Source organism: Argopecten irradians, chromosome 14, assembly GCF_041381155.1.
Source record: "Argopecten irradians isolate NY chromosome 14, Ai_NY, whole genome shotgun sequence".
Classification (NCBI taxonomy): Eukaryota; Metazoa; Mollusca; class Bivalvia; order Pectinida; family Pectinidae; genus Argopecten; species Argopecten irradians.
The window spans coordinates 26,186,085-26,203,536 of record NC_091147.1 but is presented as its reverse complement, the minus strand read 5'-3'; the positions used below and the strand labels follow the sequence as shown (position 1 = coordinate 26,203,536).

Genomic DNA, 17,452 nt, shown 5'->3' with positions numbered 1-17,452 from the left:
CCACCAGAGCCACTTGACTGACTACACCACTTGGTCAGTATGAAATGGCCTTTAGGTGATTATACTTAAAGTTCCTTCATTGAGTATTAGTTTAACTATTCCTTGATGTAGTTAGAAGATTTATCACATTTTGCTTGATTACAATTTCGAAAAGAGCAAAAAAACAAAAAGAGGAAAATTTTCTAACGAATTATAAATATCCAGAAAGGTATTATTCTTCACATTGTACGTACATTAGGCTGTTTCTGAAATTTATCTACTTAAAGAGTTTTTAATTGGTCAATATCAAATGATGCTCATGATGTGACCCTCTAAATGTTCAGGTGAGTAAGCCAAGAACAGATGATTTTAATCAGGTTGGTTTGTCTTGAATCACAATTGAACCTGTCTATAAAGGCCACCCAAGGGACAGGGAAAATGGTCTTTATAGCCAGGAGGTCTTTATATATGTATATAAACTTTATTTATTTTAGATCGATTGAGAAACAAGTTATTCAACTTATGTAAATCACTCTCGATGGCCCGGATGTAAGCGCGGGAGGGGTCTTAGTGTGGGAGGAAACCGGAGTGCCTGGAGAAAACCCACGTGATTGGGCAGGTGACCCCTGACCTTTTCACGTCCGTGCCGGGGATCGAACCCCGGCCGGCTAGGTGAAAGGCGGGTGGCTTAACCACTACACAGGTCTTTATACTCAGGTTCACTGTTGACTTTACTTGAAATTTGTCGTTTGGGAACATAGAAATGTGGTTTGATTAAGCAGATGATTTTATTAAGCAGGTGATCTTTATACAGAGGTGATTGCTAAGTCAGGTTTTACTGTATAATGTATAGAAGTTGCATTCAGAATATATGACTCTTTCATATGTACATATGTTGGATAGAACTATTCCACCCGAGGGTACAGAATTTTGGGTCAGAACCGAGGCTTGCCGAGGTTTCTGACCCAAAATTCTGTACCCGAGGGTGGAATAGTTCTATCCTACATAATTTACATATGAAAGAGTTATTTTCTCACATTGCTTGTCGAGTTACTTGCACGAAAGGTGAGGCAGCCATTGTGTGACAAAATCTTAACTTCTTAAATAATAGATCGATTTTAAAAATAGAACGCCATTCGAAAGAGCTCATCGAAGTTTGGTTTATATTAATAAATATAAACAAGAAATCTTAGGTAAAACGGTTGGAAATGCAAATTAAACAAATGAAATGGTAAATAAATCCGGCAAATCAATCGAAATAGAAGAAAAATGACGTCAACTTTGGCTGATATGACGTCATCTGATTGTTCGGCAATTGTGACGTCACAGCTATGTAAGATAGATTTATCTTACATAGCTGTCTTTCATGGGACAACTTTTTCTCACATAGCTAGCCATGTAAGATAGAGTTGTCCCATGAAAGACAGCTATGTAAGATAAATGTATCTTACATAGCTATGACGTCACAATTGCCGAACAATCAGATGACGTCATATCAGCCAAAGTTGACGTCATTTTTCTTCTATTTCGATTGATTTGCCGGATTTATTTACCATTTCATATGTTTAATTTGCATTTCAAACCGTTTTACCTAAGATTTCTTGTTTATATTTATTAATATAAACCAAACTTTGGTGAGAGCTCTTTCGAATGGCGTTCTTATTTTTAAAATCGATCAATTATTTAAGAAGTTAAGATTTTGTCACAAAATGGCTGATTCACCTTTCGTGCAAGTAACTCGACAAGCAATGTGAGAAAAATAACTCTTTCATATGTAAATTATGTAGGATAGAACTATTCCACCCTCGGGTACAGAATTTTGGGTCAGAAACCTCGGCAAGCCTCGGTTCTGACCCAAAATTCTGTACCCTCGGGTGGAATAGTTCTATCCTACATATGTACATATGAAAGAGTCATATAATCTTACATGGTTAGCTATGTGAGAAATAATTATCAGTGAATATTGATTTTGTATTTTCAGATTCCGTCCCGTTATTGTAAAGGAATGTATACACAATGCTCTTGCTGACCATTTGACTGGGAAAAACTATGATGCAGAGGAAACAATAGAATGGACAAAAATTATCTCAGACGACATTAAAACAAAGGTTAAAAGGTCAGTAGGTTGTTTCCAAAGTACAAACTTGTTGTTGCTCCGTTTGGTTTTAGTTTTTTAGCCCACCATCATCAGATGGTGGGCTATTCAAATCGCCTTTCGTCCGTGGTCCGTCGTCCGTCCGTCCGTCCGTCCGTCCGTCCGTCCGTCCGTCCGTTAACAATTCTTGTTACCGCTATTTCTCAGAAAGTACTAAAGGGATCTTTTTCAAATTTCATATGTAGGTTCCCCTATGGCCCTAGTTGTGCATATTGCATTTTGGGACCGATCGGTCAACAAGATGGCCGACAGGCGGCCATCTTGGATTTTGATAGTTAAAGTTTGTTACCTCTATTTCTCAGAAAGTACTGAAGGGATCTTTCTCAAATTTCATATGTAGGTTCCCCTAGGACCCTAGTTGTGCATATTGCATTTTGGGACCGATCGGCGAACAAGATGGTCGACAGGCGGCCATCTTGGATTTTGATAGTTAAAGTTTGTTACCGCTATTTCTCAAAAAGTACTGAAGGGATCTTTCTTAAATTTCATATGCAGGTTCTCCTAGGACCCTAGTTGTGCATATTGCATTTTGGGACCGATCGGTCAACAAGATGGCTGCCAGGCGACCATCTTGGATTTTGATAGTTAAAGTTTGTTACCGCTATTTCTCAGAAAGTACTGAAGGGATCTTTCTCAAATTTCATATGTAGGTTCCCCTAGGACCCTAGTTGTGCATATTGCAATTTGGGACCGATAGGTTAACAAGATGGCCGACAGGCGGCCATCTTGGATTTTGATAGTTAAAGTTTGTTACCGCTATTTCTCAGAAAGTACTAAAGGGATCTTTTTCAAATTTCATATGCAGGTTCCCCTAGGGACCTAGTTGTGCATATTGTGTTTTGATACTGAATTGTCAACAAGACAGACGGCCATCTTGAATTTTGGTAGTGGAAGTTTGTTACCGCTATTTCTCAGAAAGTATTGAAGGGAATTCAAGCAAATTCCATACATAGGTTCCCCTAGGGCCCTAGATATGCATATTGCGTTTTGGGACCAATCAGTCAACAAGATGGCCGTCTGGCAGCCATCTTGGATTTTGATAGTTAAAGTTTGTTATTGCTATTTTTTAAAAAAGTACTGAAAGGATGTCTCTCAAATTTTATATGTAGGTTCCCTTAGGGCCTTAGTTGTGCATATTGCATTTTGTAAACTGATAGGTCAACAAGATGGCTACACGGCCGCCATCTTGGATTTCATTGTTGAAGTTTGTTGCCACTATTTCTTAGAAAGTGCTGCAGCGATCTGTCTCAAATTTTATGTGTAGTCGTGTTTGAAAAAGTTTGAAAAGCAGGGAAAAGATCCCTCTTTCCATTGTCAGACATAGATCATTCATTGGTGGGCGCCAAGATCCCTCTGGGATCTCTTGTTATGTCATTCTATTTTTTTTCATATTATTTTATTTTATTTTTTTATTATAACTCAGTTTTTTACCCCAAGAATAATCTGGTTAATTTTTATTTTTAACATGTAAATTTAGTGTTCTATGATACAATTAATAACATTACATACCTGGTAAAATTGTTTGTAATTTTGCAGGATAATGGTACTGTTATTTACACAAAGCAGTTGTAAAAAAAAAAAAAAGCTAGTGCCTGCAGTGTACTGCTCAGGCAAAAAAGTCGAACTTTTTTGTAATTCTCAGGTAACTAAAAGTCTTTGGAGGTATATCTTTGGAATTGAAGGGAATTTAGAGTACAGATGTTCTAACTCTGACCTGTACGCACTTCCTCTCTTTATCAGAGCCATATAAATCAGTGTGCACTACTTCGCCCAGAGTCAGTTTTACTGATACCACTAATATATTTGTAGTTGTAATATGTAGTTATACTCTCAGTAGCCAGAGCTTGAAGTGATGTGTATCTCACTGGTGTTTTCAGCCAATGTTTTTTCCTGATATGATATATGTGGCTTAATATCTTTATACTCTCTCGTTTCTCCCTATCTGTATCAAAGTCTATCTTTAACCAGCCAGGGCTCCAGTGGTCTGTTCACCTTTTAAACTGCAGGTAGACATGGAATCCCCTAAAGACCAGGGTCCAAGATCATGACACGGCTTTAAGTCTAAAAACAGTCTAAGTCTAGACTTAGCCAATCACAGATGACTTTACAAAAAGTTAGGTCATTTGTGGTTGGTTCTAAAGCAAAACTTGTTTTACTGGGTCGTCACCAGTTACCATGATTTATGCAAACGCTTTTATCTCCTGCACAATTTTTAAAAAAAAATTGAACAGCTAAATCATGGTAGCCAAGTAAGTGATCATTCAAAAAAAATTGTTTATTTTCAACCGATATTGCCAACACATCTACGTTTTCCTTTTGAAATCAAGAAGTTTTGCAACACTCACAGCGGGGGGATAGCATGAAATCATGACTTACTTGCATATTAATCCTGAAATTTCATGAAATATCATGTTTTAAAGTTTTCATCTGAAATGAACCGTTAATCATGAAATCATCGTTTATTTTTTTTTGTCACTCGTTTTCAAAAATCATTTTGCATCAAGTAGGTCAAAGTATGCAAAAATAATGGTATACGGCAAGTTTCCGTATAGTCGTGGCCCCCCCATGGATGGACAGGATCGTACAACAGAAGGTAGTTTTTTTTTACACCTGGTGCATTCGTCTTGTGTTTTACTTTTTTTCAAACAAAATAAATTAATTTATGTTTTTATTGAATTTCTGTAAGTTTTAGGTCGTTAACACCTTTGTTTGTCTAAATTTACTCCTGCCCAGAGCTGAATCCTGTTTTTAGTGATTCCCTGGTCACCTATCGAATGCACCTTTAGACAGTCCTTTTTTTCCGTGATGCTTTCGATCATACACTGGATCCCAAAGTAACCATGCATATGCATTCCACTGAAAGATATCAAATAGATATTGGTCGCTTTAATGAAACTTAAAGTAGGTTTTGGTGCAATAAGCATGTTTTTAAAATTGCATTTCCTTTCTATTTGGAAATCTAGCTACTAATCACGATATCTGGTCGCGACCAAGTACACATCTTGATTCAGAACATTTTCTTTTTTTTGCTAAAATTGGTATTTGTGTGTCTAAGCAAAATTTTGTACAAATGGTTTTTTTTATTTGTTTAATTACTTGTATGGACTGTCTTCCCATGCATGTGATGTGCAGCATGTATGTAGTGTGCTGACGTGTATGTTTTAGGAGACTGCGGTATATAATGTGTTGTCAAGGGGAGATAATCTTGTATTTAAGAACTTTGATGAGGACAGATTTATTTCTGGTGGTCATTTAGAATTTATTGAAGACTTCACAGTGTGCTAGTGTGCTATAATTGTAATAATCTCTCTCTGAAAATTTGTAATGATATGATCATGAGATATGTATATTTCTTGGAAAACATAGCATACTGTATTCGACCCAATAGACGCCCATGTCCCTATAAGAGCCCCTCCCCATTTTTAAGGCCTAGATTTCAATTGCCCAGGCATAAAATATAAAGACCAAAAGCTGTACAGATTTGCAATAATTTTGTCTTAATAGCACTTTTTTAATTTTTTAAACACCCTGGGCGCTTATTGGGTCGAATGTATACGGTATACTTAATAGTGCACTATATGTATGTAGTTAAGATGCAAATTTGGACGTATATTTTATATTTCGGCTTGAACAATAGTTTTCATTCTAATTGCTAGATACATGCATGAGTTAAGACATGCAGGGTTCAAACTGTATGACCTAGCTATATATATAGCTCAATCATGCAGAAAGGATCCATAGTCTTGGTGCAACAAATAAACATACACTTTAACTTATTGGTATTTTGGTGAATATATTTATATTGAATTGAGCATAATAAAAATATTTTATGCATTTTATTGTAAATTAGATATTGTGTATAGTTCTTATTCCAAAGTATCCATAATCACAGTTGATTTTGTTTTTAATTCAATAATTTTCTTTTTCAACTTTTGCGATAATTGTAACATATTTATTGAATGAAAGGTTGTTTCATTTATGGGAAATCCAGATGCAAGTATACACATACTGAGATGGAAAAACTAACAAATGTTGGACAAAAAATCACTCTCTTAATATTACAAGGTTTATCTTTGCAGATGTTTAAATTTACAAAACCATGTGTATTTGAAGGTCGTGTTCATGTTGGTTTGTAAACACAAGTTACATGTCTATAGCTGCATAAACTGATTAAATCAGCTTGGAACAGTCTAGGCACGACAGGATAAAAAAATTTTTGCTTCTTACCAAGATAAAAACAAGCATATAGCTGCCTGATCTCGCTGGCCACTTCCTGTAGATTTTCGTTTACAGATGCAATATCTTGATCTCCAAACTTTGCTTTGTATATATGTATCTTGTAATTTGCTCTCTGATATATTTAATGACATTCATGTTAATTTGTACATCTGTTTTCATAGATAATGTTTTCATTTGTTTTGCTAAATTATGTAATACACAACATCTGGCATATAGAGAAATTTTGAATGCAATTTAGTGCCGCCTGGCCAAGATATCCTGATAGTTGCCAGGTACTGACTGCTGGTCGGTATTTTTTCTCTGGGTACTCCGGCTTTCTCCACCAACAAACCAGGTATGAACCTGGCTGTTAAAGAAACAAATCAAATAAATGCATGGTTAAAGTATTATTTCTGACATATTACAACTATAACCATTAAACTCTGAGTTTGGGGTTGGAATCTCACATGCCAAGCAGTTGCCAGGAACAGACTGGGTGGGTGGTTTTTCTCCAAGTTTCCGTATTTTCAACCACTTAAAAATGGCACTACTCTTGTGAACATGACCCATACCATCAAAAAGGGCAAAAGTATTTTTTAAGGACAATGTAAAAGAAAGTGGGGGGGTGTGATGCTTTTGGACATGATTTCCAGGAATAAAAAGTTTTAACATTCCCCAAAACCCTCCCTCCTTAGACACCCTCACTCGATCCCCATACACCCTCCCCAGCACCCTAAGCTCCCAGCCGACTTCCTCATGGCTATTCACCAATATCTGAGAGATATTTCTCTAAGTGTGATTGTATCTCTCTATTCTGGACTCCTAGCTAGCCACCATCCTGTTTGTACTGCTATCCTTACATCAACAAACATCAAACAGTATACAGTTGTTAGATTTGGTGATTTTCTTTCTGTTTTCCTGGGTTATATAATGCACATCTCTTTCTCTCTTGTTCTTCGTCTTCAGAGCTTCCTGCTTCACCCTCCACTCATCTCTATCAAACGTTCATATGACTCTGCTTCTAATTTGGTGTTAAGATTTGATACAAGAGGAAAAGTTTTTATCTTGACGTAAAATGAAGAATGTGGTTATGAAGATTGCATATAAATAAAAGTGATGCTTCATGCTGTTTTTTAAGCATCACACATTATTATTTCTTTTGCACCTCACCGGCATGTTCAGCTCATCATTTCCATTTCTGATTAGACTTTTCCGACATCTTTCACTCAAGTGCTTCTTATACTGATAAGTACTTATAGATACACCTTTCAACTTATTCTTTTTATATAAATCTTATAGGGGTTGGTGTGTTTTTTAGTCATAGTAAAAATGTCGGCTAAGTTGCAGCTCACTGTCATATCGGTATCGTTCTCATCAGCGTACACTTGTAGATTGAGACATTCTGACAGCTTTCTTATGGGGCCTCTTGTAAGCAAGTGGATCATTCTGTTTGATGTATAAATTGGTTTGGATAAAGTTGGAATCATTTCATTTGTGGAGAATGCATCTATAGCATCGTTGGTGTTTTTGCACTCTTTACATGTACAGTGTCATTTTATTTATTTTTCATTTACATACAACTGTTATGGTCTAATTAAAATTCTATGCAAGTGAAAAACCAGCAAATATCCTACAAAGTTCTAAAAAAATCTGCTGTTGTCTACATTAATATATGTCCTCTCGCCCACCCCAGGAACCTATGAAATGTCTGTGTGGAAGGGGGAGAATAATGATGTTGACTTTTGCATCATATCTTTCCTTGTCTACCTGGAATTTCTAGCTCGCCTGTTTGAAGAATAGGCGTCGGAGCGTCAGCGTTGGCGTCCCATTTCACGTTAAAGTTTTTGAGCAAGTTTCTGTTTCGTCAATTGTTAAGCTTAAGTCATCATAAATGTTTATGATTTTATTTTCCTAATGTGTATGGATGCTGAACGTGATAATACAACCAATTTGAGGCCCTTTAGGGGTTTTTTGAGTCTGTTAATTTGTCATATTTCCATGTTAAAGTTTTTGAGCAAGTTTCTATTTTGTCTATTGTTTAAGCTTAAGTCATCATAAATGTTTATGATTTTATTTTCCTAATGTGTATGGATGCTGAACGTGATAATACAACCAATTTGGGGCCCTTTAGGGTTTTTTTGAGTCTGTTAATTAGTCATATTTCCATGTTAAAGTTTTTGAGCAAGTTTCTATTTTGTCTATTGTTTAAGCTTAAGTCATCATAAATGTTTATGATTTTATTTTCCTAGTGTGTATGGATGCTAAACGTGATAATACAACCAATTTGGGGCCCTTTAGGGAGTTTTTGAGTCTGTTAATTTGTCATATTTCCATGTTTAGATAGTAAATACTTGAACATCAACTTCTTCTGAATAGGCGAGCTTTGCTGTTCTCCAACAGCTCTTGTTTATATATGCGGAGGTGGGGACTAGGCGTCTAATTTTACATATTAATGCTTTGAATTCTATTTAAATGTGTCTGAGCAAAATATGCTTTTTCACTACACTATAGTATGTACATCTTTAGAAGTTACTTTGACCACATGCAGTTTCAACTTTCAAAAAAGTCAAGGATTATCTTCAGCATTAAACCTGAATTGTGAAATAATTAAGAACTGGTTATAATGGAATAAAATTTCATTTGCATGTACACAAGTATTTTTGAGGAGTGAATCTAATTTATTATGTATTTATTGTTTTACCACCATGGGTGATGATAATATGGTATTTACACTTTATCCTCTTGAAGAATTCATATGTAACTGATTTTGCTAATGGGTTATTCCTTTCTTAATGTATCGGTATCCATGTTTCACATACGGTATCCTAACCCGGGCCAGCACATGCAATTTCATGTTCTTCCATGCTTGTGTATTAATTCAAATGGCTGACTTCTGCAACATTAAATTCATATCGTATGAACTTAAAAAGTTAACATAAATGATATCAAGATTTAACATACTTGTAAATTATCAATAACAAAGCCAATGCAATGTTTTCTACGCATTCTTGTCTATAAATACACCAAGTATTTATTTTAAGGAGATTTACATACATGTTTGGCAAGAAATTTTGATTATCTGAGTACCCGTGATTTCCAAATAGCAATATTTACTAACTCTTTCTTGTTGTTCTAAACAATTAATACCAGGTATACACATTGATATATTGTTTTTGTTTCCTGGAATTCCAAATGAATACACAGAGATGTCCTCAACTGTATGTTAAAATTGATACCCAAACGATTAACTATCACCCAAACGTGTCCGGCCGCTTTCAGCCATCGTAGGAAGTAGATTTAAAGTTTAATTTTTATTCTTTTTATGAAGTTTTACAGATACTAAAAAAGTCAAACTGCTGAAACCTGCAGTAAATCAGCAGGTGACATACATATGTTACCAGGTATGTCACCATGTCTAAGAAGTCATAGAAGATAGGCGGTCCAGGATTGATATGCTGTTAATTAATTTCAAGAACGTAGGTGTTTATTGGGTCAAATAGCTACATGTTCTTGAATAAGCTAGGATATAATCATTCCAGGGATATAGTGTTGATCAATACAAGTGTTTGAATAGGAAGGTGTTAAAAGTTACATCACCAATTCCATCTGATCCATTAATGTCGTCCACTAACAGAAACCAGCATTTACATAAACAACATTCCACAGATCAAACGCATTGTAAGTACAGATAGAGCTTCTACTTAGAACCTAGCAGGTCTGGGACCCATATTCTAATCCAAAGTTTGGTGGAGAATAGATGCAAATAAACCGTGAAATTTATATTGGTTTATAATTGTATATTATGTGTTTATAAATGGTGGAGGCAGTTTGCATTCTTGTGGAAAATTAGGCCGCTATGTTTTTGTTGCAGCAAGAAAAAAAATCGTTTTTATATCTCTTAGGTCAAAGGTTTGATGTGCTTTGTAGGTGGTAACATCAGATGGAGACATTAAATTTTGTGTCTGTTATGTGTGAGGTAAGGGTTAATAGTCTGATAATTTGATCTCTGGGTTCGGTGCTGTTAATGATTCAGTTTATAGTTACTGTATAACAGTCATCTTGAGTAATATATGCTATTGCTGTACTTAGAAAACAATTGTTGTAAACGTTTAATTGTGTTCCTAAAATCTTCAAATCTTTGATCTTCATTTTTGATCTTCGAAAAAAATTGTCTCCAGTTATGATATCTTAAGTATCTTTTGGTTATGAATCTTATGAAAGCTTTACAAAGTTTTGTCTTCTGGCTTCAGATGCTCTTGCCTTGACCATTCCTCTGGCCTCAGATTCTGTCACCTTGACCTTTCGCTATGCTTACTTCAAGATTTTTTAATAGACCTTAATTAACATATTGCATAGGAGTCCTTTGAAATTGATTGCATGCATTGACCTTTTTGTGTCCCTAAAATTACCTTAAATTAGGCCTGACTGTAATGTTTATACTCATAAAAAAATTTCACATAATCTTGACCTTCACCATTTTGACCTTGACCACGGCTGTGTACCTTAAAGTGTCACAGCTGCCTTTGATATTTAATGTCCCCAGAAAGTTAAATATCAGAACTACTGATTGTGGTCCTACAAGCTTACTGTATATTTATATACCTCTACTTGTGAGTTCCCACATAGAATTCTCAGCCTTATTTAACCCTTGGCTGCATTCCTAAAAACTCTTTGACCTTGAACTTTGCCCTTTGTGTATGACAGTGTCAAGATCTTGACTGTTTTACAAACAAACCAATTCTCTTTAAGTAGCCATAACTTTCCTAACTTTGAGGAGGTTCCAGGGATCTCTGACTTAGATAACTGACATATGAGTAGAAAAGATTAATCAGTGCTATTAATCAAAGCACCTCCTATTGTTTGTGGGTTAAGAGGACCACAGAAGCCATCAAGATTGTTCTAGAAAGTTTACTGATGTGCCGGAGAAGCATGTGTGCTCGTCTGTTTTTCTTTGTCTTAACCATTCTACAGCGAGGGTAATGAAATTTTTTCTTCAAAACATTTCTTGGCATATTAACTGTACAGTGTAATGTGTGCTTAAAAGAAAATTGGAGGAGTTTCAAGGTCAGAACCGGATTTTATTTCTAGAGCAGAAGGCCAAGCAAAAAAATTGAATTAAGCTCAGTTAAACCATTACTTACTTAAAAGATCTGTTTTGATTACTTAGACTTAATTAGAACATTATGCTTTGCTTAAAGCAAAATGAAATTTTTAAATAAAGGTAATTAATCTGATTAAAATCTCAACCATAACTTCCTGCCTGCATTGTCTTTTAAACAAATGTTTTCGAAAATTTTGTTTGACTCCTTAGCATAATATTATTTCACAATCAGTACCTAAAGTAACCTGCATGGGCAGACAACTCAGTAATATGCAAAGACAGAATCGACTTATTCTACCACAATGATTGATCTCTTGTTGTCAATATAAATATGGCTGTAGTTCATGTGTTTTTCTCCATTGAATTTTGTCATTTAAATAATCATAGCTGATAATACCTGGCTTTAGATTTTCCATGGCAAAATTAATGGTGAATTGACTATCCATGCATGTAAATCCATTTAATTCCATGGAATTCTATGAATTTTTGGCCATGGAAACATCCTATTGCAAAACTTGGACTATTGCAAAACTCAAAACACCAAAGTCATGAAACTTTTCCATGAAACATCTACCGCCAGGTAGGGCCTTCAAACATATTTTTTACCGGACTTCAATTTCACCTGAGATGGTTGTTGATGAAACAGAGAATGTTTTAATTTCAGAACACCTGCATGATCCAAGTAGCTATCTATGTAGTAGTTCTGGAAAATCTTTTTTAGAGGTATGTAATGGACATCTTTGTACAATGAGTAGGTCATTAAATATTTTGTGATTTATAGCTAAATTTACTGTATTCTTTTTTACAGATTTGGGATATGACCGATATAAATTCATTGTCCAAGTGGTGATAGGAGAACAGAGAGGAGAGGGTGTCAAGTAAGCATAAATTAAAATTATCCCATAATAATTCATTTTTGCTTGTTACGAGCATTTTCATTGGCTTAAAAATTTACTTTATCAGCCCATAAAGGAAATAATGGCGTCGCCTTTTGTAACGTCACTTCTGATTGGCTGAGATGACGGCGCATTAATTTCATAGACAAAAGAGTCCCAAAATGAATTTTGTAAATGTTGAAGAGATTATCTTTAGTTTATCTTCGCGGTTTATTTAGAGTACACTCAGATTTTTGTGTTATATCTCCATAACATAAAAAATCTATTCAAGTTAATCCTTAAGTATCTAAACTTCATCATTTTTGAGACTCCTTTAAAAACTTCATTATGAACTATTCAAGCTTCACAATACAAATGCTTTTTGCTCACATCCATCTTGAACACGGTTGTACAATTATAAGAATTTATGGCATCAACATTTTCCTTAAGGAATTCTTTATTTATGATCTTTTTCGTACATTTGCGACTTAAAACTTGGCTGTACCGTTGTATAGGAATAGACACTGCACAATACTTCGCAGCATCTTTTATCTCTACTTCAAGTCTCTTGGCAGGATAGATAAAGGAATTACATTCATGTCGAAGCTTTTTACATTCATGTGCATTTGCCGGAGAAAGTGTTTATGAGAAAGTGTGGGCTGAAATTTATAGACCTGAAGCCCTTCACTGGGGTTTGCTTGTTTACCTTGATTGTTTATGGCAATGTGTGAAACTTTCTGTCCGTCTCCAATTTCCTCTTTTAGAAACTTTCTTTTTCTATCAATAGTTTGGCCTCAAATGCTTTTACGGTTATTGATTGATACATTCTTTGAACAGCTATGGTCAACGAAAGATCTACACTGTTCCCATTCAGTAATGTCCATGCTAACAGGTGCTCTTTGTATTGCATTAATTCATTCTCCCCTGAACTTCATAATGAACTGGTCTAGTCTTTGATTTAGAAGAGTCTAATTATGTCCTCAGGGGTAAATGAGTTATACCATGGAAGATCTGCAATGACAAGTGGTTGAATCATGTCGGACACCTTAACCCTGTAACACAACTGTCACATGGAATCAAAACGGAATGCAAATATGCCCGTGGAACTCATTACATTAAAACCTCCCTTAGCGACCACCTCTGTATAATGACCACCTGCTAACAAGACCACTACAAACCTGCCTTAGTGACCACCTCTGTATAAAGACCACCTGGTTAATATGACCACTTTTCCAAATGACAAATTTCAACATAATGCAACCAGTGTATACAGACCACTTGACTTTAAAGCCATCGCTTGGGTCTTTATTGAGAGGTTTGACTTAATTCAACAGGTTGCAGCTATATAGGATGAAGTAAGATAGTGTTGAATGTCTGTGCTTCTAAATTTGATCAATGAAGAGTTGTGAACAAACACTCTTCAGCCAGCCCAGCCCCCCCCCCCCCCCCCCCCCCCCATACAGCCACTGATCACTGATACACTTTAATAACATAGATATGCGTGTATTTATGCATATATATATATATATATATATAAAGTTGTTTTTCTTGTGCACTTTTCTGCCACTTATTGCGCTACAAGACCGAATTCCAGCGTGAAGCTTGATAATAGGTCTTATCTGCCAGAACTACCTGGAACTCTCGCCATCTAGTATATTTGGATTCACATTTAACATCTGCCCTGAAATATTGCCAGGAATATTTTTTCGCACCACTGCATTGTTACCAAAACAATTTGTTATTGTTTATCAATTCCTATCAGCTGTGGCTATGCAATGCAAATGGACATCAGGTAGAGAGAATGGGTGTATAAAGCCATGCATGTTGTGTACAAATGATAAACACTTCTATCTCTTTTTTATCCCCTCAGTTTTGTCTATATGTAAGAAAGAGTAACATGTATATATATATATATTTATTTGCTTTTATTATTCTATCAGACATAATTATATCGTCTAGGAAGAGTTTTTTCTATTTATAGCATCCAATAGGAAATGCCAGTGATCATATGACAGTAGTATGATTTCTCTTATGCTGTCGGACTGTATTGATAATATATATATATATATAACTGCTGTTTATGATCACCGTGAACAATATAATCAATTGACCGACTTTTACCATTTCCTCTTTGCATAATTCAGCTTATTTTTCGAAGCAAAGATAGCTAATTACCTATACAACATTACCTATAAAACCCATGGATATATCTAGACAATATTATTTCCCCTTTGCTTAATCAGTTTATTCTTCAAAGATAATTAAAATCAAATGCATCCTTTGTCTTAATTGGAGTAAATTATATCCTTTGCCCTAATTGAAATCAAATGCATCCTTTGTCCCAGGTGAAATTTGCACTGTTACCTATATTTATTCCTGAGTATAATTGAATCTTCAGTACAATTATATATTTTTTTTAATGTACATTGATACATATCAAAATAGACTTATTTTGTGTTAGATGCATTACTATTTCAAAATACTACATCAGATTGAAAATAATTAATCAGGAACTAAAATATACCTGTACTACTGGTTGCCTCGATCTTTGATGGAACCAGTCAAGCGATTAAATTTCTATGACAGATCATGGTAAGATATTTAAAGCCGTAATTTTTCAAAAGCTCTTGGCCTGGCCCGAAGGGCCGGTGAGCTTATGTCATGGCGCGGCGTCCGGCGTCCGTCCGTCCGTCCGGTCCGTCCGTCGTCCGTCCATCTGTCCGTCAACATTTCCTTTAAATCGCTACTAGTCATAGAGTTCTGCATGGATTGTAACCAAATTTGGCCACAAACATCCTTGGGGGGAGGGGAAACAGAACTTGTATAAATTTTGGCTCTGTCCCCCCCCGGGGCACGAGGGGCGGTGCCCAATAGGGGAAATAGAGGTAAATCCTATAAATCGCTACTTGTCCTAGAGTTCTGCATGGATTGTAACCAAATTTGACCACAAACATCCTTGGGGGAGGGAACAGAACTTGTATAAATTTTGGCTCTGGTCCCCCAGGGGCAGGAGGGGCGGGGCCCAATAGGGGTAATAGAGGTAAATCCTTTAAATCGCTACTTGTCCTAGAGTTCTGCATGGATTGTAACCAAAATTAGCCACAAACATCCTTGGGGGGAAGGGGAACAGAACTTGTTTAAATTTTGGCTCTGATCCCCCCGGGGGCAGGAGGGGCGGGGCCCAATAGGGGAAATAGAGGTAAATCTTTAAAATCGCTACAAGTCATAGAGTTCTGAATGGAATGTAACCAAATTTGGCCACAAACATCCTTGGGGGAAGGGGAACAGAACTTGTATAAATTTTGGCTCTGACCCCCCGGGGGCAGGAGGGGCGGGGCCCAATAGGGGAAATAGAGGTAAATCCTTTAAATCGCTACTAGTCATAGAGTTCTGAATGGATTGTAACCAAATTTGGCCACAAACATCCTTGGGGGAAGGGGAACAGAACTTGTATAAATTTTGGCTCTGGTCCCCCTGGGGGCAGGAGGGGCGGGGCCCAATAGGGGAAATAGAGGTAAATCCTTTAAATCGCTACTAGTCATAGAGTTCTGAATGGATTGTAACCAAATTTGGCCACAAACATCCTTGGGGGAAGGGGAACAGAACTTGTATAAATTTTGGCTCTGACCCCCCCGGGGCAGGAGGGGGCGGGGCCCAATAGGGGAAATAGAGGTAAATCCTTTAAATCGCTTCTTGTCATAGAGTTCTGAATGGAATTGTAACCAAATTTGGCCACAAACATCCTTGGGGGAAGGGGAACAGAACTTGTATAAATTTTGGCTCTGGTCCCCCTGGGGCAGGAGGGGCGGGGTCCAATAGGGGAAATAGAGGTAAATCCTTTAAATCGCTACTTGTAATAGAGTTCTACATGAATTGTAACCAAATTCTGGCCACAAACATCCTTGGGGGAAGGGGAAACATAACTTGTATAAATTTTGGCTCTGGTCCCCAGGGGGCAGGAGGGGCGGGGCCCAATAGGGGAAATAGAGGTAAATCCTTTAAATCACTACTTGTCATAGAGTTCTGAATGGAATGTAACTAAATTTGGCCACAAACATCCTTGGGGGAAGGGGAACAGACCTTGTATAAATTTTGGCTCTGACCCCCCGAGGGCAGGAGGGGCGGGGCCCAATAGGGGAAATAGAGGTAAATCCTTTAAATCTCTACTTGTCCTAGAGCTCTACATGAATTGTAACCAAATTTGGCCACAAACATCCTTGGGGGAAGGGGAACAGAACTTGTATAAATTTTGGCTCTGATCCCCGAGGGCAGGAGGGGCGGGGCCCAATAGGGGAAATAGAGGTAAATCCTTTAAATCGCTACTTGTAATAGAGTTCTACATGGATTGTAACCAAATTCTGCCACAAACATCCTTGGGGGAAGGGGAACAGAACTTGTATAAATTTTGGCTCTGGTCCCCCGGGGGCAGGAGGGGCGGGGCCCAATAGGGGAAATAGAGGTAAATCCTTTAAATCGCTACTAGTCATAGAGTTCTGCATGGATTGTAACCAAATTTGGCCACAAACATCCTTGGGGAAGGGGAACATAACTTGTGTAAATTTTGACTCTGGTTCCCAGGGGGCAGGAGGGGCGGGGCCCAATAGGGGTAATAGAGGTAAATCCTTTAAATCACTACTAGTCATAGAGTTCTGAATGGAATGTAACCAAATTTGGCCACAAACATCCTTGGGGGAAGGGGAACAGAACTTGTATAAATTTTGGCTCTGACCCCCCGGGGGCAGGAGGGGCGGGGCCCAATAGGGGAAATAGAGGTAAATCCTATAAATCGCTACTTGTCCTAGAGTTCTGCATGGATTGTAACCAAATTTGGCCACAAACATCCTTGGGGGAAGGGGAACAGAACTTGTATAAATTTTGGCTCTGATCCCCCAGGGGCAGGAGGGGCGGGGCCCAATAGGGGAAATAGAGGTAAATCCTTTAAATCACTACTTGTCATAGAGTTCTGAATGGAATGTAACCAAATTTGGCCACAAACATCCTTGGGGGAAGGGGAACAGAACTTGTATAAATTTTGGCTCTGATTCCCCGGGGGCAGGAGGGGCGGGGCCCAATAGGGGAAATAGAGGTAAATCCTTTAAATCGCTACTAGTCATAGAGTTCTGC

The 17,452-nt window shown here is 37.1% G+C and overlaps 1 protein-coding gene across 1 annotated transcript in view; it reads left to right on the top strand.

The window, feature by feature from the left end:
• LOC138307522 (dynein light chain Tctex-type protein 2B-like) overlaps nucleotides 1–17,452 on the top strand; it is a 37,846-nt gene that overhangs the window by 8,079 nt on the left and 12,315 nt on the right. Inside the window, exons 2-3 of the mRNA XM_069248312.1 lie at nucleotides 1,961–2,095; nucleotides 12,262–12,331. Coding sequence (XP_069104413.1) covers nucleotides 1,961–2,095; nucleotides 12,262–12,274 — 148 coding nt within the window. The 3' untranslated portion in view covers nucleotides 12,275–12,331. The remainder of the gene's footprint in view (nucleotides 1–1,960; nucleotides 2,096–12,261; nucleotides 12,332–17,452) is intronic.